Source organism: Myotis nattereri (assembly GCF_964212035.1).
Source record: "Myotis nattereri genome assembly, chromosome: 11".
NCBI lineage: Eukaryota > Metazoa > Chordata > Mammalia > Chiroptera > Vespertilionidae > Myotis > Myotis nattereri.
Genome location: NC_138086.1, coordinates 78,183,635 through 78,209,538, shown reverse-complemented (window position 1 = coordinate 78,209,538; position 25,904 = coordinate 78,183,635). Strand labels below are relative to the sequence as shown.

The following is a 25,904-nucleotide window of genomic DNA, read 5'->3' as shown; positions in this document are numbered from 1 at the left end:
GAAGGAGCCAGAAGCAGCCAACACTGAGTGGGCGGGAGCTGTGCACGCACAGGGAATCCACGTTTCCTTGATCCAGGGCCCAGGAAGCTGCGGGCATAGGTTTGGGAAGGAGTGAATTTGTGTGTGACAAAGTAGCACAGGACAAATTCTTGTTCAACTGAGAAATCAACAAGCTGACATCAGGAATTTCTCAAACATAGTTTGCAGTTGAGGCTGAAGGTCTTGACCCAGGTCCCAGACCTGCTAAGGAAACCTGAACTCAGCCCGGGCTCTGGACATGAGCCCTCTGGCTCTGCCCATCAGAACCAGGGGGGGATTGTGGCACACATCCGAGTGACTGGTCTGTGTCAGAGGGAAGTGAAGGCAGTGTGGGTGTTAGTGTTAATGAACTGTTCTGAAGAACTGAATCTCCAAAAATCTTGCACACGTGCCCCCACTTTCTCATTACCAGTTAGACCAGAGGTATTCACTCCCTTGTCCATTATACTCAGCATGTTTCTTCAGCGTGCACAAATTCTCTCTTTTAACCATCACAAGTATGCAAGACAGACATGGTCCCCCCACCTCATAGATAAGTCTACTGAGCCCCGAGAATTGCAAGGCTCACCTGATATACATTTATTAAGTTCTTATTATATGACTAGAGGCCCCGTGCATGAAATTCATGCATAGGGGCAGTGGGTTCCCTCAGCCCAGCCTCACCCTCTCCAATCTGGGACCTCTCAAAGGATGTCCTACTGCCGGTTTACAGGGATCGGGCCTAAACCGGCAGTCAGACATCCCTCTCACAATCCAGGATCGCTGGCTCCTAACTGCTCATCTGCCTGCCTGCTTGCCTGGTCGCCCCCAACTGCCCCCCCCCCCCGGCCTGGTTGCCCCCAACTGCCCCCCCTGCCGGCCTGGTCGCCCCACACAGTCTGCTATTCAGTCGTTTGATCATCCCTCACTAACCCCCCTGCTGGCCTGGTTGCTCAAGGCAGCCTTCTGGTCATTACTGTTACTGTGATAGTGTCCCAGACAATTTGCATATTCCTCTATTATTAGATACATAGGTACACACTAGAGGCCAGGAAATAGAAGACAGTGACAACTGCAATTTGGGTGGCTACGTGTTAGGAACTCAGTTCCTTCATACTTCTTCACTATGCCAACTGTCAGGTCTGAGACCCTCTGCCAGGGGTTGGACCTTCTTGAATACTGGGTGATAGACAGAGAAGCCATGAGAAGTTGTGGGTGTATAAGAGAATCTTTATTATAGGAGCCAGTGGCCAAATAGCCATCTATATATATAAAAGCTAATATGCCAAGTGTCCCTGAGGCGTTCGACCAACCAGGAGTTCAATCGCTCACTATAACATGCGCTGACCATCAGTGGGCGGTGCAGAATGAAGGGAGGCCCTGGCTGGCAGCCAGCAGCCGCTAGGGATCCTACCAGTGCATGAATTTCATGCACTGGGCCTCTAGTTACTAATAAGGAGCCACTATACAAAGCAGTTCTTCAAAGCAAAGTCCCATAAAGCAGGTAGCCGCACACCAGCCAGGTAACAATGCATCTTTCAGCCTCTGTACCCCCAGCCATTATCTGAGCAGCCTGCCTTATGTAGGAGCTAGTTATATAGAAGCCATCCTCAGAGCCACAGCCTCACCAAGCAGCCTCACGCTGGTCAGTGATGCATCTACCCTATTAGTGCAGCCCCATACTGGATATTCAGTAAAACTTTATACAAACTCAGACAAAAGAGGCTTTATGCCAAATACTGACCTCAGTCTTTTGGGTTATAGAAGGGCACGCTTGCACAGTGCATAGACTGCTTCGTCCCTGCATCTGCGTATAGCATCTTAGCCTTGAACATTCTGATTAAGATTCCCATGCTCAGAGTGGCCTTGAGCATCCGGTGTACTCTGAATAGAGTCCCTACACTATGACATACCCAAAGCCAGACTAACTACCTGTCATCTAAAATCCTCCCACACCACTGTAAGGTCACCCCATTATCCCAATTTTACAGATGAAAAAGCAAAGTTCAAGCAAATTGCTGGTTGTGGAGTTGTTGGGTTTTTAAAGTTTCTCTTTAACCACCTCAGGACATTGTGAGCAGTGAGGTAAATGACAAGAGAATGTAGCCTTTTAGATGCAGCAAAGTCAGCTTAAAATGGAACAGAATAGAGTACCTAAAAGTGAACTCCAATGCATTTGAGATTCGTGTTTTTTATTTAAAAAACTAGAGGCTTGGTGCAAGAATTCGTGCACAGGTAGGGTCCCTAGACCTGGCTGGCGATCAGACCAATCTATGGGGTAACCAATGGAGTGATTGGGGCCTCCGCTCGCACCCACCTTGGCTGGCCTGGCGCCGCCTGCTTGCCGCCCCACCCCCGCCACCACTGCCAGTCGGGGCCTGCCGGGGTCCAACCCCAGCGGGTCCAGGAGTCCCCAAAGGTGTGGACGGAGTCGGCGAAGAAGGAAGGACACAGAAGCAGCATTCAGTTGATCAGCAGCCTAGCCAGGATCTCTAGCCAAGTTCTGGTCAGGATCTCCAGCGAAGTTCTGGTTAGGATCTCCAGCCAGGTTCTGTGTCCATGTTCTCTTGCTAGGTTCTCCAGCCAGATTCTGTAGCCAAGTTCCCTCGCTAGGTTCTCCAGCCAGGTTCTGTCCAGGTTCTCAAGCCAGGTTCAGTCACCAGGTTCTAGTCAGGTTCTCTTGCCAATTTCTGTAGTCAGGTTCAGTCCAGGATCTTTTGCCATGTTCTCTCGCTAGGTTCTGTCTCTAGGTTCTGAGGCCAGTTTCTGTCCAGGATCTTTTGCCATGTTTTCTCCAGTGAAGTTCTTCTGTCTCTAGAGAACGTTCTGTGTAGGTTCTGTGCCTCCTGGTTCTGTCTTCTAAATTCTGTGTCTTGCTGTCTTATTACATCTGTATTTATACCAGTTGATTCAATCCTATCAATCTCTATTACAAAGGTTAGGGCGTTTCTTATCTCCATTCCAGGGAGTAAAGATTATGTGGCTTAAGCATGATTGTTCATAGTTAAAGTGATTAATTACCCGCCTGGCACTTAGTTGAGGGGTTTTATTCCCTCCCTAACTTCAGGGGAAAATCCCTACCTGGAGAAACAACCTTTCTCAGAGAGGAGACCTTGGTTAAAACACATAGTGCCAAGAAGGTGAGCAAACATTTTAAGAACAGTATGCCATATATGCCAGGTCCCTTGAAACAGCAAGCATGGACCGGCTCCCGGCAGGGGCCTGCGGGCTAGGGGCAGCTCCTGCGTTGAACATCTTCCCCCCTAGTGGTCAGTGTGTGTCATAGCAACTAGTTGATCCACCAGTCATTCTGCTGTTCAGTCAATTTGCATATTAGAGTTTTATATAGATAGATAGAGTTTCAAAGCAGCGGTAAATGATGGAACAAAATACTAGTTATTTGAACGTGAAATTTAAGCTAGATAAACCCTAAATGAATGAAAGGTTGACTCAATCATAAAGAATGAAAGGAGAAACCAAGATGGCGGCATCGGTTAACTCCGGAGATTGCTGCCTCGAACAACCAATTCAAGGGTACACCTAAAAGACGGAACGAACATCATCCAGAACCACAGGAAGGCTGGCTGAGTGGAAATTCTACAACTAGGAGGAAAGAGAATATCATACCCAGACTCAGAGGAGGCGCAGTGCGGAAAATACAAAGGTGCGGAGTGTGCACCGGAGCGGGCTGGCGGCGGAGGGCGCGGTTGTTGTTTTCAATCGGGAGGGAGTTTCAGACTATGAGCTCCAGATCCGGGCGAGTCTCTAGGGACCCAGACTCAAACGGGAGAAGCGGGACTGTCTGGCTTCGGTCGGAACTCGAAGGCAGCTTTCTCTCCGAGGTTTGCAGCGGTTACTGGGACTCTGTGAGGCAGAGCACCTAGGGATGGAATTGAGAGCAGCCATAACTGCTCGCTCCGCCCGCCCTGTTTGATCCAGTGCGACCCACCCCGCCCAAGCCCTGCGCAGAGCCATTTGCCAGATAGCCTCAGGCAAAGGCTAGATTAGCACCTCCCCAGAGGACAGAAGTTTTCCCACTGCAGACACAGCTGACTCTCATAGCCAGTTGGCCTGGAGGTCAAATCCCCCCAGTATTAACTACAACAATCAAGGCTTAACTACAACAAGACTCTGCACAAAGACCACTAGGGGGTGCACCAAGAAAGCATAAAAAAAAATGCGGAGACAAAGAAACAGGACAAAATTGTCAATGGAAGATATAGAGTTCAGAACCACATTTTTAAGGTCTCTCAAGAACTGTCTAGAAGCTGCCAATAAACTTAATGAGATCGACAAGAAATCTAATGAGACCCTCGATGTTATGATAAAGAACCAACTAGAAATTAAGCATACATTGACTGAAACAAAGAATACTATACAGACTCCCAACAGCAGACCAGAGGAGCGCAAGAATAAAGTCAAAGATTTGAAATGCGAAGAAGCAAAAAACACCCAACCAGAAAAGCAAAATGAAAAAAGAATCCGAAAATACGAAGATAGTGTAAGGAGCCTCTGGGACAGCTTCAAGCGTACCAACATCAGAATTATAGGGGTGCCAGAAGATGAGAGAGAGCAAGATATTGAAAACCTATTTGAAGAAATAATGACAGAAAACTTCCCCCACCTGGTGAAAGAAATAGACTTACAGGTCCAGGAAGCGCAGAGAACCCCAAACAAAAGGAATCCAAAGAGGACCACACCAAGACACATCAAAATGCCAAGAGCAAAAGACAAAGAGAAAATCCTAAAAGCAGCAAGAGAAAGAAACTCAGTTACCTACAAGGGAATACCCATACGACTGTCAGCTGATTTCTCAACAGAAACTTTGCAGGCCAGAAGGGAATGGCAAGAAATATTCAAAGTGATGAATGCCAAGAACCTACAACCAAGATTACTTTATCCAGCAAAGCTATCATTCAGAACTGAAGGTCAGATAAAGAGCTTCACAGATAAGGAAAAGCTAAAGGAGTTCATCACCACCAAACCAGTATTATATGAAATGCTGAAAGGTATCCTTTAAGAAGAGGAAGAAGAAGAAAAAGGTAAAGATACAAATTATGAACAACAAATATGCATCTATCAACAAGTGAATCTAAGAATCAAGTGAATAAATAATCTGGTGATCATAATAGAATCAGGGACATAGAAAGGGAATGGACTGACTATTCTTGGGGGGGGGGGGGGCGAAGGGGTGTGGGAGATGCGGGAAGAGACTGGACAAAAATCGTGCACCTATGGATGAGGACAGTGGGTGGGAGGGTGGGGTGGGAACTGGGAGGAGGGGAGTTATGGGGGGGAAAAAGAGGAACAAATGTAATAATCTGAACAATAAAGATTTAATTAAAAAAAAAAAAGAATGAAAGGCATCTGACTATAAAAACCTGCCATACCCAAAGTCAAAAGACAAATGGCAGCTCTGGCCGGGTGGCTCAGGTGGTCAGATATGTATAAACCTGTGGACACAACTCTCTTCCCTTTGCTTGGATTCCCATTGGGCTCATGCTTGGCTGAGGCCAAACCCTAGCAGGGCACCCCCTTTGCCCATGGAACGGGTGGCAATGTGTGCTGGGGCCTGTTCTGCTATCACCCATGCTTCTCAGAGCCCAGGACCGAGCACCATGCCCTCTGCAGGGCAAGAGCTGTCGTCATCAAGCCCTTGCCCTTGCCTGGAGACCTCAGACTGGCTCTGTATTGGAGAAACACTGAAGTCATTCTAGGCCAAAGGACTTTGCCAGCCACCACAGCAGATGCTGCTGTGCACTCTGATGGTCAAGCAGAGGGCTGGCCGGTCCCCTCTTAGACTGCCAGGGCCCCATGCCATGTTGTCCTTGGGATTTTCCAAGTTCTCAATCAGAGAAATCCGATCTACGTCTCCATGGTCCTCTGAACCACAAGCCCCCAGGCTGAGCGCTTGTATCTCCATGAGCCTCTGTGATAACATCCTGGGCCATCCATTCATGAGCGTTAAATAGACTCCAAAGGGGTTTGAGGCTGGAAGAAGGGCGCACTATCATTAAAGGGAGAGAGCAATGAGAAGCTGAAGAGATTGACCATCACAGACCTCACGGTTGATGGGGAGTCTGCTTATGGCCTGGCTGAGTTGTAAGCATCATTATGGCTTCCAGCCCTCAGGGTTTTCTGTCCCGCTCCCAGTCTCTTCCCAAACTTTCTCTTCAGCCTCTGATGGCAGTTGCTCCCTCCGTTCTAAAGATTTAACTGTAAAGAAGGTGAAAGCATGACCCTCACACTTTAGAAACGAGTGCTTAGACACGAGATTGGCAACAGTGAAAGGTTCCCAAGGCAGGATCATTATCTTCATTTTCACTCGAGTACCATTTGCCCCCTTTGCTGCCATTAAGACAGGCAAACTAATTAGCTTCCCAAGTGCTGTGGAGTCCTTCCTCCTTTTTCTTCTGGGGAGAAAAGACCACCCCGTTATCTAGACTCCCCTCTGCGTGTTGGTATCAGCGCACTTGCACCACGGGAGAGGATGGAGCCCTGGTCGGCCAGGTCCAGACCAACCTGTCCTTGGCATTTCAGCCAGGACCACGGAGGCAGCGGCCAAACCCAGCACACAGGGTGCCAGAGGCATGTGGGGCAGCCCTTGTCACTTTATGTCACTTGTCTCTCATCCCTCACTGCACATTGACCCCCCGGAGGCCTGAGCTGAGTTACAGTCACCCCGTCCTCTCAAGGGGATCCCAGTGCCCACGCCTAGGAAGGGGCTGCCAAGGCCCCTCGGCTTCATCTCACTTCTGTTTCCTGCACGTGTGCCCGTTCCGTCTGTCTGCCCACCCGCCAGAGACTCTGGGAGGGCAGGTGTGTGCTCACCCCGCCTCCAGAGCCCTCCCCGCATGCTGTGGCATTTGCGGGTGCTGTGGGTTCTGTGGAAAGCACTATTGCTGAATTTTTTCTCCTTATTGAAGATGTAGAAAACGCAGAAAGGAACCAACAGCAAAGAGCTATCCCCCACAATTATCGGGGCCTATTTCTTTGCAGGGTTTCCTCTGTGTCTGTGAACGCTGGTGGCCTGTTTCCCGTGCTCGATAGAATGTCGACAATGTCTCTCTCACTGTTTATTTCCCTCTGTATTGAGCACCTGCCATGTAGCGAGGACCATGTGAGGCCCCGTGGGCCCTGAGCTGGGCCTTGGATGCAAAGGGGTGTTCCGAGCAGAGAGGCAGGGGCACCACCTTCACGGTTCATATTGAGGAGGATGAGCGTTAGGCTCACAAGGGCCGTGGAAAAGGGCCCGTCACAGAAATCTGCGCCTGGATCCAATGTCTGGTCATGACCCTGCCCAGGCGGCTGAGGGAGAGCCGGGCCGGGAGCACAGAGACTTCCAGCCTGTGAGAAGTGCTGAGTGGCAGTTACAAAGCCGTCCCGGGATGTCAGGTCCCGCGCAGGGAATATAATCAGTAACTTCGTAATAACTGCGGGTGGTGCCGGGTGGGCACTGGAAATGCCAGGGGGATCACTGTGTAAAGTCTTTCCTTGTCTAACCACTTTGCTGTACCCTGAAACCAATACAAAATAATATTGAATGTCAACTGTCATTGAAAAGACATTTTCAAAAGCATATCCGTTGTTGAGCAGGGGATTATCAGGGCAGGCCCGGGGCTGGGGCTGAATGAGCGATGCCCTGTAACCGCGCAGCACCCTTGGAGGCAGGTCGCTGTAATCCCCCGGTTACACGTGATAAAAATGGGGCTTTTTCTCGCGCTCAGGAATTCTGTGGATTCTCAAGGGCTCCGAGCAGAACTTGCTCAAGGACACACAGCCAGTGAACAGTGGAGCTGGGGCTCGAACCCACCACCCAGGGTCCATTAGGGCCATACCAGGGGCAAACCGAGGGGGAACGGGGCGGGGCCAGGACACACAGGGGCACAAAGGCTCTGGGAAGCAAATACTGGGGGCAAATGCTCTCCACCACCCCCAACCCTACAGGTTACTTTTCTCCCAACTCTCCCCAAATCATAGGCATGGAATCCCATAGCAACCGTCGCTGGATTAATCAGCTCACTTGATTCTTGCCGTGTAAACTCGAGATGTGCTCACGTCCCCAGAAACGGTTGAAAGGCTCGGGGAGGTGAAGGGGGTGTAGAGCAAGCATGTCAAACTCAAAGGCTAACACAGGCTAAATAAACAAGGTTTCAACAGTTTATGTGGGCCAAAAAAATAAACACAAAAGCTTCAAATTTCATAGAAACGTAGGTTTATTTCGATAGAGACATGCTGAATAATAGGGCTGAAATAAATGAGTCATCGTTAATTAGTGTTTGTTGTTGGCTATGGGACAGGCACTGGGGTTGGCGGGGGCCGCCCCGCGCTGGGGCTTTCAGACACAAGGGCACCTGGGTCCTTGGGGAGATTGGGAGCCTCTCGGGCAGGAAGGCAGGGTTCAGACTGAGTCTCCGCCAGACACTGGCTCTGTGCCCTTCAGCCAGCTCCTTAGCTTCCCTGCGTCTCCATTTCCTCGTCTGCGGAAAGGTCAGCTCCCTCGGAGCTGGTGGGAAGATTAAACAAGGACATGTTTGCAAAGGACTCTGAGTGGCGCCCACACAGAGGTCGTCCCCTCCTCAAGATCGTTACCACCATGAACTCGCCTCCGTGTGAATCGCATTATCACTAATTTATGGACTCATCTCTCTGTTTCCAATTCGCAGACTTGAAAACGTCCTAACTTTAGAAAAGACGTCGAAAGAAGAGATAAGACGCAAGGGGTAATGTGTCTAACTTTGTTTTTCTAGGAGGCGTGGAAAGTCACCCTGGAGAAGGCAAGACAGATCGTCAAGAAACCCCCAACTCTGGTAAGCGGTCCGCGGGGAGAATGCCAGCCCCTCCCGGGCACGCTGACCGCCCCCTGGCCCTGCTCTCACCCCGCAGGCCAGCGACTGCTCTGGGTACCAGCCCACAGGGCACCCTAGTTGACTTGGGATTGAAGTGGGAATAGGCGCGTCCTCTCCCCTCCCTCCCAATCTCAACAACACTCACATTTGGGGCAGATTAGTCCTTAGTCCTGGGCGCTGTCCTGTGCACTGTAGGATGTTGGCTGCATCCCTGTCCTCCACCCACAAGTTGGCAGCATCGTTATCCACCCCTTCCCAGTCCTGACGACCAAAAATGTCTCCTGATGTTCGCAAGTGTCTTCTGAGTGCCCTTGAGACCTGCTGCTCTGCAGTAGACCATTTTGGAGGCTGTGTATCCTCCCACTACTCCCCTTCCTACATATGAGACTTGGGACTGTTCCTGTCAGTGAGATGGGGCAGTAACATGTTCCTGTCAGTGAGATGGGGCAGTAACATGTTCCTGTCAGTGAGATGGGGCAGTAACATGTTCCTGTCAGTGAGATGGGATAGTAACGTGTTCCTGTCAGTGAGATGGGATAGTAACATGTTCCTGTCAGTGAGATGGGGCAGTAACATGTTCCTGTCAGTGAGATGGGGCAGTAACATGTTCCTGTCAGTGAGATGGGGCAGTAACATGTTCCTGTCTTGCAGCATGGATGTGAGGACTAGCGGAGTGGATGTGTGCAGAGCACGTGGTAGCAGGCCTGGGACTTACCGAGCCTCCGTCAATGCCAGTGAAATCATCACATGATCCTGCTCCCTAATTTGCCCTGTTTGTAATAATACTTTGATTCAACAGATAGAATGTTTAGTTCAAACTAGTTGTCCTTAGCCGAGTGTTTGAGTTATGCTCTGGTTACAAACCAGCCCTAGCTGAAAAGGAAGCAAGAGAGTAGACCTTTAAAAATGTGTCTCCGGCCCTGGCCGGTTTGGCTCAGTGGATAGAGCATCTGCCTGTGGACTGAGGGTCCCAGATTCAATTCCAGTCAAGGGCACGTGCCTCGGTTGCAGGTTCCCGGCCCTGGTCGGGGTGTGTGCAGGAGGCAACCAATCAATGTGTTTCTCTCACATCGATGTTTCTCTCTGTCCTTCCCTCTCCCTTCTACTCTCTCTAAAAATCCATGGAAAAATATTATTGGGTAAAGATTAACCAAAAGAAAAAAAAAATGTGTCTCCCTTGATGCTAGAGCCCTGGCAGGAGGACGTGGCCATCGGGAAGATGAGGGCAGGGCCCGCCCTGCTGGCCAGGTCACCGCTCACCCCAATGCACTACCAGGAAGGCAGTATTGACTTGGCAACTTGAAAGTGAAGGGGAGGTTCCCAGAGCTCTCAGCTCGCCGGATCTGGCAGACACAAATAGAGGATGCCCCGTTCCATTTGAATTTCAGATAAGTGATGAAGAGTTTTGTAGTGCGAGTATGTCCAGGGCACTATCTTCTCTGGCAACATTACTCGTGGGGGCATCTGGGTTTTGATGTCCAAGGTTGACACACGTCTCATGGCAATACGCAGGCATTTCTACAGGATCTATTAGTCAGTCACCATGTCCTCATCGCCGATCATTATTTAATTCAGTGAATCACGGAAGTCCAATTGGAGCTACTTTAGCTCATCTGCTTAAGTCACTGAACAAGAAATTGAAACACGGCTCGAAGCCCTTGACCAGCAGTTCCGCATTCTAAACAGAACTGAAGATGAGACAGTTCTCCCTTTATCCTTCTCAGCGCGCATCTGAAAACTTATTCTCAGGGCATGGTTTCCACACTCGCACAAGCTGCCTTGGCATGAACTCAAGGGCTAATTAGGATTTCACAGTTTTCTATTTCCGTCATCAGAATTGCGAGCGTACTTCCTAGGGCCGGATTCCAATAATTCCTTGCATGAAGCCAGAAAACAGAAACCTACTGAACAATCCAACAATAATAGACTTCTCCAAAACCTCCTCCAACATATTTACTCTCCAGATTAAAGCTCTCAGGGAAAAAAATAATCAGAAAATGCAAATAAGCGTTTTGGAAAAAATGCTCAGAGGGTATCGGCGGCAGTGAATTTCAGGGTGGCGCCGACAAAGTCATAGACCCAGCCAGGATGCTGCCTGCCGTTTCAGCGAGCCCGTCAGATGCCAGGACCCAGGCTGGGGAAGTTCTGCGTCGTTGAAAGGAATCAAATGTTCCAGAGAAGGTCCGCACCGCCAGGAGGCCCAGAGAGGCTCCTGAGGGCACTGTGCAGGGATGGGGCAGACACCGGGTGTGTGAGGTTTGGAGTACCCGAGTTGTGGAATCACTGAATCTAATTTTCACAAAAACTCCTGTGGAGTAGACAGCCTACCTTCGTGACCAACCCCACAAGGTCAGACAGGTGAAGTGCTTGGCTCACTCCACACAACTGGTGAGTGAGAAACGCATCATTTAAATAGATGTACTTACTTCCCACTTCCTGCTCTTTGTAATGTCAATGGCTCTCAACCAGCCCTCCTGGTACTAAATTTCAGGTAGATTCACATCACAGGCTCTGGAGATGTTAGGACCTTGCGGTGCACAGCCTGGGGCGGGGGAGGTGGGCTGTACGTGATGCCCCTGATCCTACACCCACCCACTCAATGAAATCTTCTGGGAAGCCTTTAAACATGGCTGCTGTTCAAACTCCACCCCAGACTGTGTGAATCCAAGTAAAATCATACACAAGAGTGGAACGGCCTTTCACCGAGCGGAAACTCCGCTGCGGGCCAGCTGGGGACAGGGTGGCTCCGCTTGCCCTTTGACCTTCTATTTGTCCCATTCACCAGGGGTTCCCTCCATTCAACCCCTGTTTTTTCTGTTTTCATATAACATCCTGGTGTGGGGGAAACCCAGATGCAAGCAGAAGCTGGTGAAATAAATTGCAAAATGAAGGTGTGCCCAGGGACAGCCCCGATTTAAGACTGTCATTTAGGTGGGATTGCATGCTGCCAGAGGAATGTTGTAAACTCATAGCTGAGCTGAGAACACATTTGGCCTCTGTCCAGCACAGTTCAGATCGAAAGAGGGGCTGGCAGACACGCCCTCGAGGCCTTCTGCAGTGTTGCTCTGTGTACGTCTCAGTTCCTTTTGCAAGTAAATGAGAAGAGGCGGGTCGTTCCCACCCTGTGTGATGAAAAGATAGCACAGTCAGAACTTCTGTCTGACCTGGAGTTCTGGGGCCTCTGGACAAGCTCCGTCATCTGTCACCCACATCCCAGCCCCAGTTTCTGCACCAGGCCTGTCAGAGACAGCTGCGGCCTGCAGGCTCAACTCCGACAGTGGACAGCTGTGCAATTATAATTTTATTCTATCCTAGCTTCTGTGTGGCAATGTCCATATAAATTTGTTGGTGTATTGATTATTATCAGTGTTAAAATCTACATGGCCATTGGGTTAGTTAGACCCAGGCCTTCAGACTAAAGCAATAGCTTGGATGATCCAGTGCACCCTGACTTTGAACTTGGGTCTCAGAATCAGAATGTGTCTAGATCGCCACACTGCCCACAGGGAGGTGGCGTCATCTCATGCTGGTGCTCGTCCGCTTTACAGTGTGTCTCCAATCCTGGTCCCACTTGGTCCCAGGGGCTGGACCCAGCCTTCCAGTCCCCCTCCTTTTCCCCACCCCCTCCTGCCGTACATCCGTGGTTCCCCGCCAGCCCAGTGTTGTCCTCCAGAGGGGACATTTGGCAATGTGTCTGGGGACTCTTTCTGGCTGCCAGCATTCAGTGACTAGATGCCAGATACATCCTATGGTGCACAAGACAGCCCACAGCTAAGAGGTTTATAGCCCCAGTGGCAGTAATGCTGAGGTTAGAGAACCTGGGAGGGGCCTCAGGGTCTCCACCTGCCCACAGCGCTGTGCCCATCCCACCTCCTCCGGGCCGCCCTCTCACCTCCAGGGATATCTTCCTGAAATACAGATGTGCCCCCCCCGCTTACCACCTTCCCAGAGTCCCTGCCTTCCCCGGGATAACGTGTAGAAGCAGCCTAGGCCTGTAGTAAAGTCTCCTTCCCGCCAAGGTCTCCTGCTTCCGCAGGCTCCGCCAGGCTGAGATGTGTGGCGGCCCTCCGATACCTCCGCTCCCACTGCACTGCATGGGGCATGGGGTGCTCCCTGCACCCACAGCCATGCTACTCAGACACCCCAGGACCTTTGTAAAAGGCCGTTTGTGATGCAGCCGGTCTGCAGTGGGGCCTGAGACCCTGCGTTTGGGAAGGCTCCCTGGGGGCCTGTTCCTCGTTTGCAATCACACTGTCAGCAGCGAGGACCTGGCACAGCGGTTCTCAAACCTTAGTGGGCATCGCGTGACTGGAGCCCAGGAAAACCCAGATGACTGTGCCCGCCCCAGGCTCTCTGACTCAGTAGGCAGGGTGGGGCTCACGAATTGCATGTGTAGCAAGTCTGCAGGCTGCACTTGGAGTCGCGAAGCCCGGAACGTATGTCTGCCTCCGCATCCGCCTCCCGGGGTCCTGAGAGCCGTGTTCCTGCCTGGACCACTGCAGGCCTGGCAGCGTGCTAAGAGCTGGGATGGCCCCCTGCGCTCCACTGGGCAGTGAGCTCCGTGAGGACAAGGACAGACCTGTCTGCACGTCTCACAGGGAGCTGGAGGCGCTGGTCAGGGCTGTGGTTCTAACCCTGGAACGTTGGGGAAACACGACCTTCCTAGAGACCTCGTGTATAGCCTGAGAGGTTGCGGGTTCTCCTTGGCCAGCCTCACCACCTCACCAGCTCTGTTGAGACGGCCCCCAGCCACCTGCAGGGCCCTGGGGCTGGCTGGACCCTCTGTACCTCTCCCTTCAGTGATAGATGGCGATTCCCAGCTTTTCCCACTGTTTTCTCCTCTCGCCGGCCGATGGCAGCATGGAAGCCACGCTCTTTCTAAAACTGCAAAGGCCTGGGCTTCCCTGCATCACAGAGCGTGGAGCCTGGTGGAGCCCACATGCCCTTTGCTCGCCTCGCCTGGGGACTCCATGGGCACTGCCTTCCTCCTTCCTCCCAAGCTCGGGCATGTCTCTCCCACTAGTCTTGATTTTGCCTCCTAAGAGGATGGAAGCATTTTATTTGAAAAGGTTCTGCATTTTTGAATCCTTTTCCAAGCACTGGAGTACATGGAGGGAGAGGAGTTCTGTTTTTCTGAGTAGATCGGCCCCAGGTGGGCCAGACCCTGGGGGAAGGATGGGGAAAGGTGGACAGGTGGAGGTAGACAGGTAGAGGTGGACAGATGAACACGGACAGGTGATGGAGGACAGGTGGAGGGGGACAGGTGGAGGTGGACAGGTGGGAGTAGACAGGTGGAGGTGGACAGGTGGAGGGGGACAGGTGGGAGTAGACAGGTGGAGGGGGACAGGTGGAGGGGGACAGGTGGAGGTGGACAGGTGGAGGGAGACAGGTGGAGGGAGACAGGTGGAGGGGGACAGGTGGAGGGGGACAGGTGGGAGTAGACAGGTGGAGGTGGACAGGTGGAGGGGGACAGGTGGAGGGAGACAGGTGGAGGGGGACAAGTGGAGGTTGGCAGGTGGAGGGGGACAGATGGAGGGGGACAGGTGGAGGTGGACAGGTGGAGGTGGGCAGGTGGAGGGGGACAGGTGGAGGTGGGCAGGTGGAGGTGGACAGGTGGAGGGGGACAGGTGGAGGTGGACAGGTGGAGGGGGACAGGTGGGAGTGGACAGGTGGAGGGGGACAGGTGGAGGGGGACAGGTGGAGGTGGGCAGGTGGAGGTGGACAGGTGGAGGTGGGCAGGTGGAGGGGGACAGGTGGAGGGAGACAGGTGGAGGGGGACAGGTGGAGGGGGACAGGTGGAGGGGGACAGGTGGAGGTGGGCAGGTGGAGGTGGACAGGTGGAGGGGGACAGGTGGAGGGGGACAGGTGGAGGGGGACAGGTGGAGGTGGACAGGTGGAGGTGGGCAGGTGGAGGGGGACAGGTGGGAGTGGACAGGTGGAGGGGGACAGGTGGAGGGGGACAGGTGGAGGTGGGCAGGTGGAGGTGGACAGGTGGAGGGGGACAGGTGGGAGTGGACAGGTGGAGGGGGACAGGTGGAGGGGGACAGGTGGAGGTGGGCAGGTGGAGGTAGACAGGTGGAGGGGGACAGGTGGAGGGGGACAGGTGGAGGGGGACAGGTGGGAGTGGACAGGTGGAGGGGGACAGGTGGAGGGGGACAGGTGGAGGTGGGCAGGTGGAGGTGGACAGGTGGAGGGGGACAGGTGGAGGGGGACAGGTGGAGGGGGACAGGTGGGAGTGGACAGGTGGAGGGGGACAGGTGGAGGTAGGCAGGTGGAGGTGGACAGGTGGAGGGGGACAGGTGGAGGGGTACAGGTGGAGGTGGACAGGTGGAGGGGGACAGGTGGAGGTGGGCAGGTGGAGGTGGACAGGTGGAGGGGGACAGGTGGAGGGGGACAGGTGGGAGTGGACAGGTGGAGGGGGACAGGTGGAGGTGGGCAGGTGGAGGTGGACAGGTGGAGGGGGACAGGTGGGAGTGGACAGGTGGAGGGGGACAGGTGGAGGGGGACAGGTGGAGGTGGGCAGGTGGAGGGGGACAGGTGGAGGGGGACAGGTGGAGGGGGACAGGTGGAGGGGGACAGGTGGAGGGGGACAGGTGGGAATAGACAGGTGGAAGGGGACAGGTGGAGGTGGACAGGTCGGGGGGGACAGGTGGAGGTGGGAACTCTCTCGGGCTGGACAGAAAGGAGCAGCCTTGAGGTTGAGGAAGGAGCCTGAACACATGCTCCAACGTGGAATGAATGTGGAGCGTGGGGACAGGAACAAGTGGTTCCTATCAGTCAAATAGTTCAGTCAAATGCCCTGGGCTCTGGAGAAGGGAGAGTTCAGGAATCCCGACCATGGAGCCAATGGAGAAGGGCCTCTAGGAGTTGGGGAACCATTCCCTGAACTAAACAGCGTTTTTCTTTATAATTTCTCTCTCCAGAAACACCCAAGAGGTGGTGCTGATATCTGCGCCCTCCCATTCCTGGCGAAGATCTGTCAGAAGATTAAGCGGTGTGTACGCTGTGCTGCCCTCCGCCACTGCACGGGGGCATCTGTCCCTCTTCCCGTGGGCTGAAAGGGCCTCAGATGTCAACGCATCTTCCTGAAAGGGAACGTGTTTCTTTCTCATCACTCGTCTAGAACCTAGAAGACAGAGCCTGAGCTTTGAGCAACGCAGGCTCAAAGGGGGGGGGGGGTGCAGGCTGCTGGTGAAGTCGTGCCTCCCAGCCGCCAAGGACCCTACCCCCAGGGGGTATTGGACCCCGCGTGATCTTTGGGGACATCCACGTTCTTGGCTCGTGGGCAATGCCGTCTCCTGAGCTGGCTTTGAAAATAAGCACTTAATGTGTCTGGGCCTCAGTTTCCCTAAACCTTCATGTAAGGCATATGCTAAGTTATGGCTGCTCCTCAGGGTTGATTGGGGATGATTACATGCCGGCTCCTTGGCCTGAGACCTGGCAGGAGAGCAGTGTGTTTCCCAGGCTCTGGGAGCCTCTGTCCTCCCCAAAGCTCACCTTCTATGCAGGTGCCGGATGGTAGACGCTACATGATCAGGTGATGCTTCCAGGACCCCAAATACTGCCCTTTACCTGTGAGGTGCACATGGGGCCACACCGTCCCATCAGCCCCTGCTGCTCTCATCCTGGCTCCTGCCAGTCCTGTACTCGAGCCCATTTTAGGCTGGCCTAGTTCTCATTGCGAGGGCCTTCAGGTGAGATCGCAGAGGTGCGAGGCAGGCTGCAGGACTGTATTATAGAGTCGCTCTAACATCCACACACTGGGTGGCTTAGAACAACAGAAATGTATTCACCCCGTACTGGAGGCTGCAGGTCTGAAAGCAGGGTGTTTGCAGGGTCCCTCTGAGACTCTGCTCGCTCTGAGCTGCCCCTGAGACTCCAGGTCGGACCCTTGCTTGCCTCTCAGCTTCTGGACCTGGCTGGTGATCCTCGGTGTCCTGGATCCCTTCAGTCTCTGCCCCCATCTTCGTGGGCCCTCTTCCCTGGGCGTCTATGCATAAACCCACACATGCATCACCTCACGTAAATGCATACAGACTGTTGTATCTTATGCCTCAAGGTTCTCAGCATAAGTTGTTCAAGAGGAAAGTTTTAAGAAAAGACTTCCATCACCGAATGCCGTGTAAAATGGCACAAATTCAACCTGTAAGTGCCTATCGCACTGACTGAACCGAAAACACAATCTCCTTTCCAGGGGACTCAGCATCCATGCGCACACCCTCTGAGGCCTCAGTTCAGTGACTGCACTTCCCACGGGGGGCAAGTGAAGCATCAGAGGAAACAGCTCTGCTGGTGCGGAGAGACTGGCTGAGTTGGCCTGGTGCTCTTACTATGACCTTACCTAATAACAGACAAACATGTAAATTGACCGTCCCTCCACTACGCTCACCAGCCAATCTGGAGAGTATGCAAATTAACCCAACAAAGATGGCGGTTAATTTGCATACGTAGGCGCAAAGCGGAGGAGCGAAGACTGAAGGCTCCGGCCGGAGCAGCAGAGACTGAAGGCTCTGGCCAGAGCGAAGGCCTGGGTCCCGGGTGCCAGAGGAAAACCGGTGCCGGCAGCCAGGGGAAGGGAAGACCTATTGCAAGAATCTGTTCATGCAACAGGCCTCTAGTATTATTAGAATGGGCTTCTATCACATAAACCCAGCTCAGCCACGTCTGAAAATGTCTCTCTGCTTTCACAAACAGTTTCTTCTCTCTTAGTTCACCGGCGTTGTGTTTTCTTTCTTCCAGAACTATCACGAATTCGGTGCCATTCAGAGATGTCGATTCAGACAATTACAGCGTTTCCCCAGTAAGTATGGTGCAGGGTAACCAGAGGGAGGTTCCCTGGCTTCCGCATCACTTCCTACAAACGTCTTTAATAAGACAAGACGGGCTTCCCCTTGTGCGTATTATTAATTTGATAACACACCATTTCACAGTTTTTACGGACTTTCTGGCATCTGAAAAATGCATGAATCATCGAAGGGGGTCGTAGGCCTGGGTTTTGTTTCCTGGAGCCATTCCCAGCTGGAAGTCTCCGCAGGGATGGAAATGATCTTGAAGGTTGTTGGGAATTATTTTGGAAATTCTTAAGCCTACTTCAACTTACTTTTCTAAGTGTGTGCGAGTGTGCGCATGAGGCTGTGCGAGTGTGCATGTTTGATTTAGAGCGGTGAGGGTGGCAGGTGCTCTATGAGAAAGAAACAAGCAGGTAACAAGCCACAAAGTCCCCCCCTTAGTGAGACTCAGCTCTCCCACCTGGGAATGGGGAAATCAAACCAGTGTTCTACCTTATCATGACTCTTCAAGTCAGGCGGGTCCAACACATTATAAATCCATGTAATCAACTTGATTAGCTAGAGACTTTTTAATTATCCAGGGAAATGATTGATCATTTGACCAAATAAACCAAATGATTGGAGCCTGACAAGACTGCTGATTAATAGAAAAAGTTCAGGGAGTTGGATAGTTCTGCAGTTGATAAAGGTGCACATAGACACACACAGAAACACACACATACATATGTGTGCATGCACACACATGTGTACATACAACTGCATATGCCACGTGCATATACATTCACACACATGCACCCCCATACAACCTCATACAGGCACACACCCAATAGCATGTATACACACACACACACACACACACACATTCACATCCACACACCCCACCTGTTGTTGGCCCTGGGACCAGGTTACATTGCACCTCACACAGTGTATGTTATCATCTTAATCTTCATGATCGATAGTGTTCCTAGCCTATTGGAGTTAAAAACTGCAGATGGCATCCCCCCTCCCCGCCCCCACCCGGCTCTTCCGACTGCCCCTCCTCGTTTCACATCAACACAGAACTGACCCTTCCCACGTTGCCCTCGGATTGCAGACGCTGCGCGGCTACCACTGGCGAGGGAGAGACTGCAATGACAGCGACGAGATGGCCTACCCCGGCAGAAGGTAACTCTCCGCTGGTCTCTGATTCTGAAAATTACCTTCCGAAAGGGAGGCAGGAAGCGTCGTTCGTTTCCCCAGCCCCGGCGGTTCATGCCCGCAGAGGGAAGGGCCCCCCATCTCCTGATGGAAGTGAAGCTCAGGGAAACCAGAGCATCATCTGTGCAAGAAAGGCTCAGGGAGCACCTGCTAATGGCCAAGCACTCTGCGCCCACTGGGTGGTAAACGAGATAAAAATGTTCTTTTTCCCGTCGGGGCTCACGGCCCAGTAGAAGAAACAGCCGCATGAGCTGTGCCTGTGGACATCACCCAGCCTCCTGCATGCGTCCTACACGCAGGGCTGGGCCCAGACAGCCCCTCTCCCACCAGGACTGAGGGGAAGGTATAGGGCGTGACCAACATGTCCCATGTTAGCCCTGGGCTGGTGTTCAGCCCATCACATCTCTCACTTCCAGAAATGGATGTGTCGCCTTAGCTGTGACTGCGGTGCCAAAGCATCCAGTTAGCCAGGTGTCAGGGATTGGAGAGGCATCACTTGAACGGCCTCACCTGTCTAAATCCAGTGGCCTACAGGCTCGTTTAGGACGCCCATCAGCCCTGTTCCACAGCCACACAGTTCAGGAACCGGGTCAACCACAAAAAGCCTGGATTTGGTCCACCGCTCCCAGCAAACATCCCAAACCAAGATAACGGCCGAGCAGAGGCTTCTGTTCGTCACAGCACAGGGCGGAGGCTGTCTCCCGTGAGCGGCCTGCTGTCTGTCCCTGACACTGTGGGTGGCATTCACGTGTGCATCATTCATGACGCTCAGTCACTGGGTGACAAGTGAATGCCCAGACCAATGCTCACGTTCTCCTCGCAGGCCAGACCGCTGGGATGAACATCGGGATTCCAACTGCAACGGCATCTGGGTGAGCAACTAGAGGCGAACTCCACCTGCCTCCCGACCCCCCTTCCTTCCTTGCGTTCGTCATGCCTGAGGAAGAAGACGGGCCGGAGCCAGGCGTTCTGCTGCATGAAGAGGGGTGTGGGGCTCCGGTCACACACGAGGGGGTCCACACTCTAACGGGAGGTGGGGCTCTCTCATCACAGCCCCTTTTAAAAAATATATATATTTTTTTTATTGATTTCAGAGAGGAAGGGAGAGGGAGGGAGAGAGAGAGAGAAACATCAATGATGAGAATCATTGATCAGCTGCCTCCTGCATGCCCCCTACTGGGGATCGAGCCCACAACCTGGGCATATGCCCTTGACCAGGAATTGAACCGTGACCTCCTGGTTCATAGGTCGATGCTCAACCACTGAGCCACGCTGGCCGGTCACCATCACAGTCCCTATAAGTCTCGCTGAAGGTCACCCACACCTGACCGCTGAGTTCTCCCCTGAACAGTGTGAAATTAGCTGGAGGGTGGTGTTAGCCAAGTTTTGCAGCAGCCCAACCATCCCCTGGGGCAAGCGGGGCTGTCCCTTGTCATGGCAGCCATTTCCTTCTGTTTCCTAAGGCTAGTCGGAGGCAGGGTCACCCCACCTGCCAGGCACCTGTCTTGTCACGAGGAGGAGGAGACATCCCCCCTAGATCTTAAGGTGTCAAGACCCCCAAGGCCACTCTTGTTCTGATAAACTCAAGCTACATGGTCAAGTTGGGGGACAAGGAGGGGTGATCAGTGTGTGAGACCGTCCTGTTCCACGGCCCCTTCCCTGCCTCCGGGGTGTGCCACCCGTGAGGAAGGCCAGTAAGACACTGTGCTCTGCCCCGTCCGGGTCGCTGGTGGGGCCTCGGTGCTCCCTCAGGGGGACACCCTGCACTCCAGCACCCTGCCGGCAGCCTCTGGGACAAGGTAGTCCAGGGTCTGGACCTCTCCCCACCCCCACCCCCCGTTCCTTAAAGCCCAGCTCCCTCGCATGGAACGTGGCTGTGTCCGATTAAGGACTCGAGAGACCTACAGGGTTTGATCTACTGATTTGCCTTTTCCACTTTTTTTTTTAATTTAAATTCTTTATTGTTTTTTCTACTTTTAAAGCCATTTGGGAAGGATTTGGTGTATGTGTCTCATGAATTTAAAGACAAACGGCTAATCTTGTCATTTCTTTTTTAAAGGGTGTTGATCCAAAAGACGGAATCCCCTATGAGAAGAAGTTCTGTGAAGGTATGAATGTCAAAGTCTGTTTGTTCATCCCAACAGAATGTTCTTTTTCCCCATCGGAGGCAAATGGAAGGGAACAGACCACCCAAGTGAGGAAGTGCCTGACGCTAGGCCAGGGGTGGGCAAACTTTTTGACTCGAGGGCCACAATGGGTTCTTAAACTGGACCGGAGGCCCGGAACAAAAGCATGGATGGAGTGTTTGTGTGAACTAATATAAATTCAAAGTAAACATCATTACATAAAAGGGTACGGTCTTTTTTTTTTTTTTTTTTTTTTTAGTTTTATTCATTTCAAAATGGCCGAATACGGCCCACGGGTCGTAGTTTGCCCACGGCTGCGCTAGGCCTTACACTTGGTCAATTTACATTTATTTTCATGACAAATCCGAACGGGACATGAGAAGGATTCTAATAAAAGGAGGCAGAATCTAGAGAAAGCAAAACTGAATTTGTGTAATCCACTCCTTTCCCTGAGGATTGGAAACCTGAATGATAACGTTAGAAAAAGCCGCAGCGTAGAGAACAGGGTAACTGAACCCAGCACTTCCCCAGATGAGAAAATCAGTGCAGGTGACCCTTTCTCGTCTTCTCCGTGTCCTCAACACACAGGCTCAGGGACCTGGGCTTGTACTGACGGGGTCCCTGTCAATCGGGGTGAAGGCTCACACCTGGTGACTCAGGGAACCCTCCAGGCTGCAGCCATTGGATTCCCCAAAGTAGCTGAGCTCTGTATTCTAAATCCTAAATGCCTCGGACATCTGGGCTACCAGTACCGTTAGGAGGAACTATCACCACCCACAACTTACTGAAAACACTCCCGGTGATGCCCAACGAGACCCTGTGGTAGCATCTCTGTTTTATGCCTAAGCAATGGCTTTCCCCAACATTTAGAAGCATTTCTTTCTTTCATTCATTCATTCATTCATTCATTCAACAGATATTCCCTGAATGTCTATTCTTTTAAGTGCCAAGAGCTATACTTGGCTCTGAGTTTTCATGGGCAGACATAATGCAGTCCTTGCCCTCAGTCAACTTAAATATAATTAATTATAGTTCCGTTCTCAGAGGGGCAGGAAGGGGGCAGAACAGGCAAAGACCCGATGCCTCAATACACAATTTAAAAATGCTTGTGGGGTGAATAAAAGAATGAATGAAATAAAATACACTCATAAATAAATAGACTCAGATCTAGTGAAATCCTGGCATAGGGCTTTAGGTCACTGTGGGAAGCCCCTTTAATTCCCAAAGTCCCAACCCCTCCCAGGTGTCCTGGGCCTTCCCCGTCACCATTTGTGTGGCCAAGTACTAGCTGTCGCAGTCCCAAGACAGGAAGCCACTGGAGTGAAGCTGATTTAGGGGTGAGGGTGGGAGTGGGGGAAGGCGGCTGTCCTCTCTGACTGGGAGGCATCAATGACTTCTCCCAGGATCTGAAGGGGTTTGGGAGTGTATGTGCATCACCCATGGGTGGCTGATTTGTGTAGATGGGCCCAGGATCAGATTCAGTGATTCTTTACCCCACACCCTCGGGCTGCCCAGAGACCTTCGCTTGGCTGTCGCTCCATCAATCCGCCAGAATCGCCCATCCAGTGCTTTTGCCTATGTGGATTAGAGCTTTCAGGGTCCATCACATCTTCAATAAATCAAAATTGCTCCATGAGATCAGTAATTCTTAAAGTGAATTATGTCAGAAATCGGTGCGTTTTCCACAAAGCAATTTCCAGAACCAAAATTGAGGGCATATTGCTGAGTCCAGATAAAGTTTTGATCCATTTATTCATCCGCCCTCACTCAGGGTGTCTCACGGCAGTTTGCTTCATGCTGAGCTGGGAAACACACCCTCCTCCGGACCGCTCAGCTCGCGGTTTCGATGGCCTGGAATCTCATCGAGCTCCTGAAGGCTATGTCCCTCACAAACAGCGGCCATGCATCACTGCTACGGTGCTCTGTGTGTGGGATACACACCAGGGCATCTGATGCCCTGACCACGCCGTCTGGAGGCTTGCCACCGCGAGAGCATAAATAACACAAATGCATTGTGCCGCCTAGGGTCAGAGCCCAGGGGAATCGTGCTGCTGGGAGACTCGGCCGGGGCTCATTTCCACATCCCTCCGGAATGGATCACGGCTTCGCAGATGTCCTTGGTAAGTAATGTTGGCAGCAATCTCCCGGCTGTGCTGGCCTTGTGCCTGTTTCCCCGCTCTCTCTAAATGTGATGCCAACTCCAAACAGGTGCACGTTTTCCTGCTCAGCAAAATCTGCCATAAAAGGCGCACCCGCTCCAGTTCAGTTCATTTCCAACGATGCGAGGGCCTTGTCACAATAGACTCAAAACAAGAGCCAGCACATCTTATTGGAAAACAAATTAAAGTGACAGTGTAGTATCACTTGTAGTATCCCTTATCATCTATCAAGTAGACAAAGGTTAAGTGATGAAGGCCCAGTATTAGCAAGCTTATGGTACCATGGGCGTGTTGGAACTTCTCTGTAAGGCAAGCATGCCAAACTCACAGCCTGAGGGCCGCATGCCTCGTTTATTTGGCCTGTGTTCGCCTTTGGGTTTGACATGCTTGCTGTAAGGCAATTGGACAATATGTACAAAGTGACAGTAAAATGTTTGTGGGTTTAACCAGTAATTCCACATCTGGAAATTTACCTTTAAACCTGACTAGTCACTTGCTCAAGAATCTATGTCCATGAATATTCATCCAAGAGATATTTATAATAGTAAAAACGAGAAAAGAAATTAAAAATAGGGGATTAGATGCCCTGGTCAATTTGTCTCAGTGGTTAGAGCATTAGCCAGTGGATGGAAGGGTCAAGGGTTCGATTCCTGGTCAAGGGCACATACTTCAGTTTTAGGTTCTATCCTCAGTGTTTCTCTGTCTCTCCCTCCCTCCCTTTCACTCTCTCTAAAAAAAAAAATCAATGGAAAAAATATTCTTGGGTGAGGATTAAAAAAATAAAAATAGGGGATTGGATATGTAAAATTATATTTCATCCATAAAATGACATATGCAATCATTGGTACCACTGTTATAGACACATTTATTGGCAAGAAACTGTATTTATGATCATTTGTTAGGGGCCAAAGCATGTTACAAAGTGGTATGTATGGTGTTTTGTGAATATATAATATGTGTGCGTATGTACGAAGAAAAGCATTGGAAGGCTGCAGATCAGTGTAACCCTGGTACCTCTGGACGGGAGAATTCTGGGTAACTTTTCTTCTTTGTTTTCAAGGAACTTACTAGTGTATCATATATGTGCCAAGTATTATAATATAAGATTAGGTGATTACTTGGTTTTATTTCCAGCAAATAGCTAAGGAAACCTGCTAAGGAAACCAAGGCACTGCTTTATTGAATCTCTGCAGAAGGTCTGTCATGTAGATGTTATTACAGCATGGCCTGGCTTTATAGACACCCAGGGAGCAGGTGGCAGAATCATTTCCTGTCGGTGTCACCTTAAACAAGCCACCTAACCAGAAACGCTGGAGATGAGGATAGGAACAATCTCAAGCAAGGCCATTTGCTTCAGTGAGCTAATGGCTATGAAAATGCTGTAGAGCCATGGGTTGGATTCAAACCAGACACAAGTAAATTCACACACAACTCACGCAGGGCCATCAACCCATCAGCCAAAGCAAGTCACAGGGCCATGGCCCAGATCCACGGGGAAGGAAGTCTGTCTGCCCCAAGTGAGAGAAGGGAGAGAGCGCATATTTGCTACATTGCTTTTATCTCCTTGTAAATGTTAAATATTCAATAGAGAAAAATAAGCAAATACAGAAATTATTAACAAATCGTTAAAATTCCACTTAATACTACCACCCAGAGAGAATTGTTTTAACATTTTGGGGTATAAGATTGGTTTTGAAATATTCTTTTAATATTTTTCTTAGAAAAAAATGAATACATAAAGTCAACACTAGAACTTATTTTGAGAAGTAAAAAAAAGAAAAAAATTCCCCCATCATCTCAAACTTTTCTCAGTATTTTTCCATTCTTTCCTAGCATTCCACCCCCATTGTAATTCCACCCACAAGGCAGTCACATGAATAGCAAGTATGCAACTGGTGACCCACCCTTTTTACAATTAGTACAAATCATAATCGTTTTCCACATTGCGTAGTCTTTTTCTTTAATATATTTTATTGATTTCAGAGAAGGGAGAGGGAGAAAGAGATCGAAAGATCAATGATGAGAATCATTGATCAGCTGCCTCCTACAACCCCCCTACTGGGAACCAAGCCCGCAACTGGAATCGAACCATGACCTCCTGATTCATGGGTCGATGCTCAACCACCGAGCCACGCCAGCTGGGCACAACTTAGTCTTTAGGTTATTATCTTCTTCCCTGTTCCATGGAATCTCCTTCAGTGTACAAGCCATAAACTACTAAATCATTCCCCCGAGACTAAATATGAAGCTGATTTATGGCTTCTTTATTTTGGCTACTATGGCTCATGCTCCCCCTTTTTTTAAAGCTTCCAGTTTTTTAAAATGTGTTACCTATGGAACCTCTTCATGTGCACAGGGGGTCAGCCTAGGGAGGGGGCCATGCCTCGCAGACAGCCATGAGGTACATTGAGCTCAGAGCACACCTCATGTTTTGGTTGTTTGGCTTTTAAAGCTTGTTGCAAGGACAAACAACCTATCACCAAATACTAGCCCGGGGCCTACTGTGCACCAAGGCCTACTGTGCCCCGAACCCTGTGACAGGGGCTGATGACACAGTGGAGACGAGCGGAAAGAACCCAGTCCTCGGAGAGCCTCAGGCGTGTGGGACACACAAAGAACAAATAGGCAACTCCTTTGTGAGACCACCCGACACGCGCTTGCCTCTGTCTCCCTGTAAAGCAGAAGACACCCCTGCAAACGCATCACCCGTCCCAACTGCACCCCCGCAAAGAAGGCACAGCCGGGGACCTTCCCTAGAGCAGCCCC

The 25,904-nt window shown here is 51.2% G+C and overlaps 1 protein-coding gene across 2 annotated transcripts in view; it reads left to right on the top strand.

The window, feature by feature from the left end:
- The window catches only part of AOAH (acyloxyacyl hydrolase), a 102,209-nt gene that overhangs the window by 25,503 nt on the left and 50,802 nt on the right, over positions 1–25,904 (top strand). For both annotated transcript variants that reach the window (XM_081102180.1, XM_081102181.1), the window contains exons 5-11: positions 8,769–8,828; positions 15,791–15,861; positions 17,607–17,667; positions 18,750–18,820; positions 19,677–19,725; positions 20,913–20,961; positions 23,005–23,099. In XM_081102180.1, coding sequence (XP_080958306.1) covers positions 8,769–8,828; positions 15,791–15,861; positions 17,607–17,667; positions 18,750–18,820; positions 19,677–19,725; positions 20,913–20,961; positions 23,005–23,099 — 456 coding nt within the window. The remainder of the gene's footprint in view (positions 1–8,768; positions 8,829–15,790; positions 15,862–17,606; positions 17,668–18,749; positions 18,821–19,676; positions 19,726–20,912; positions 20,962–23,004; positions 23,100–25,904) is intronic.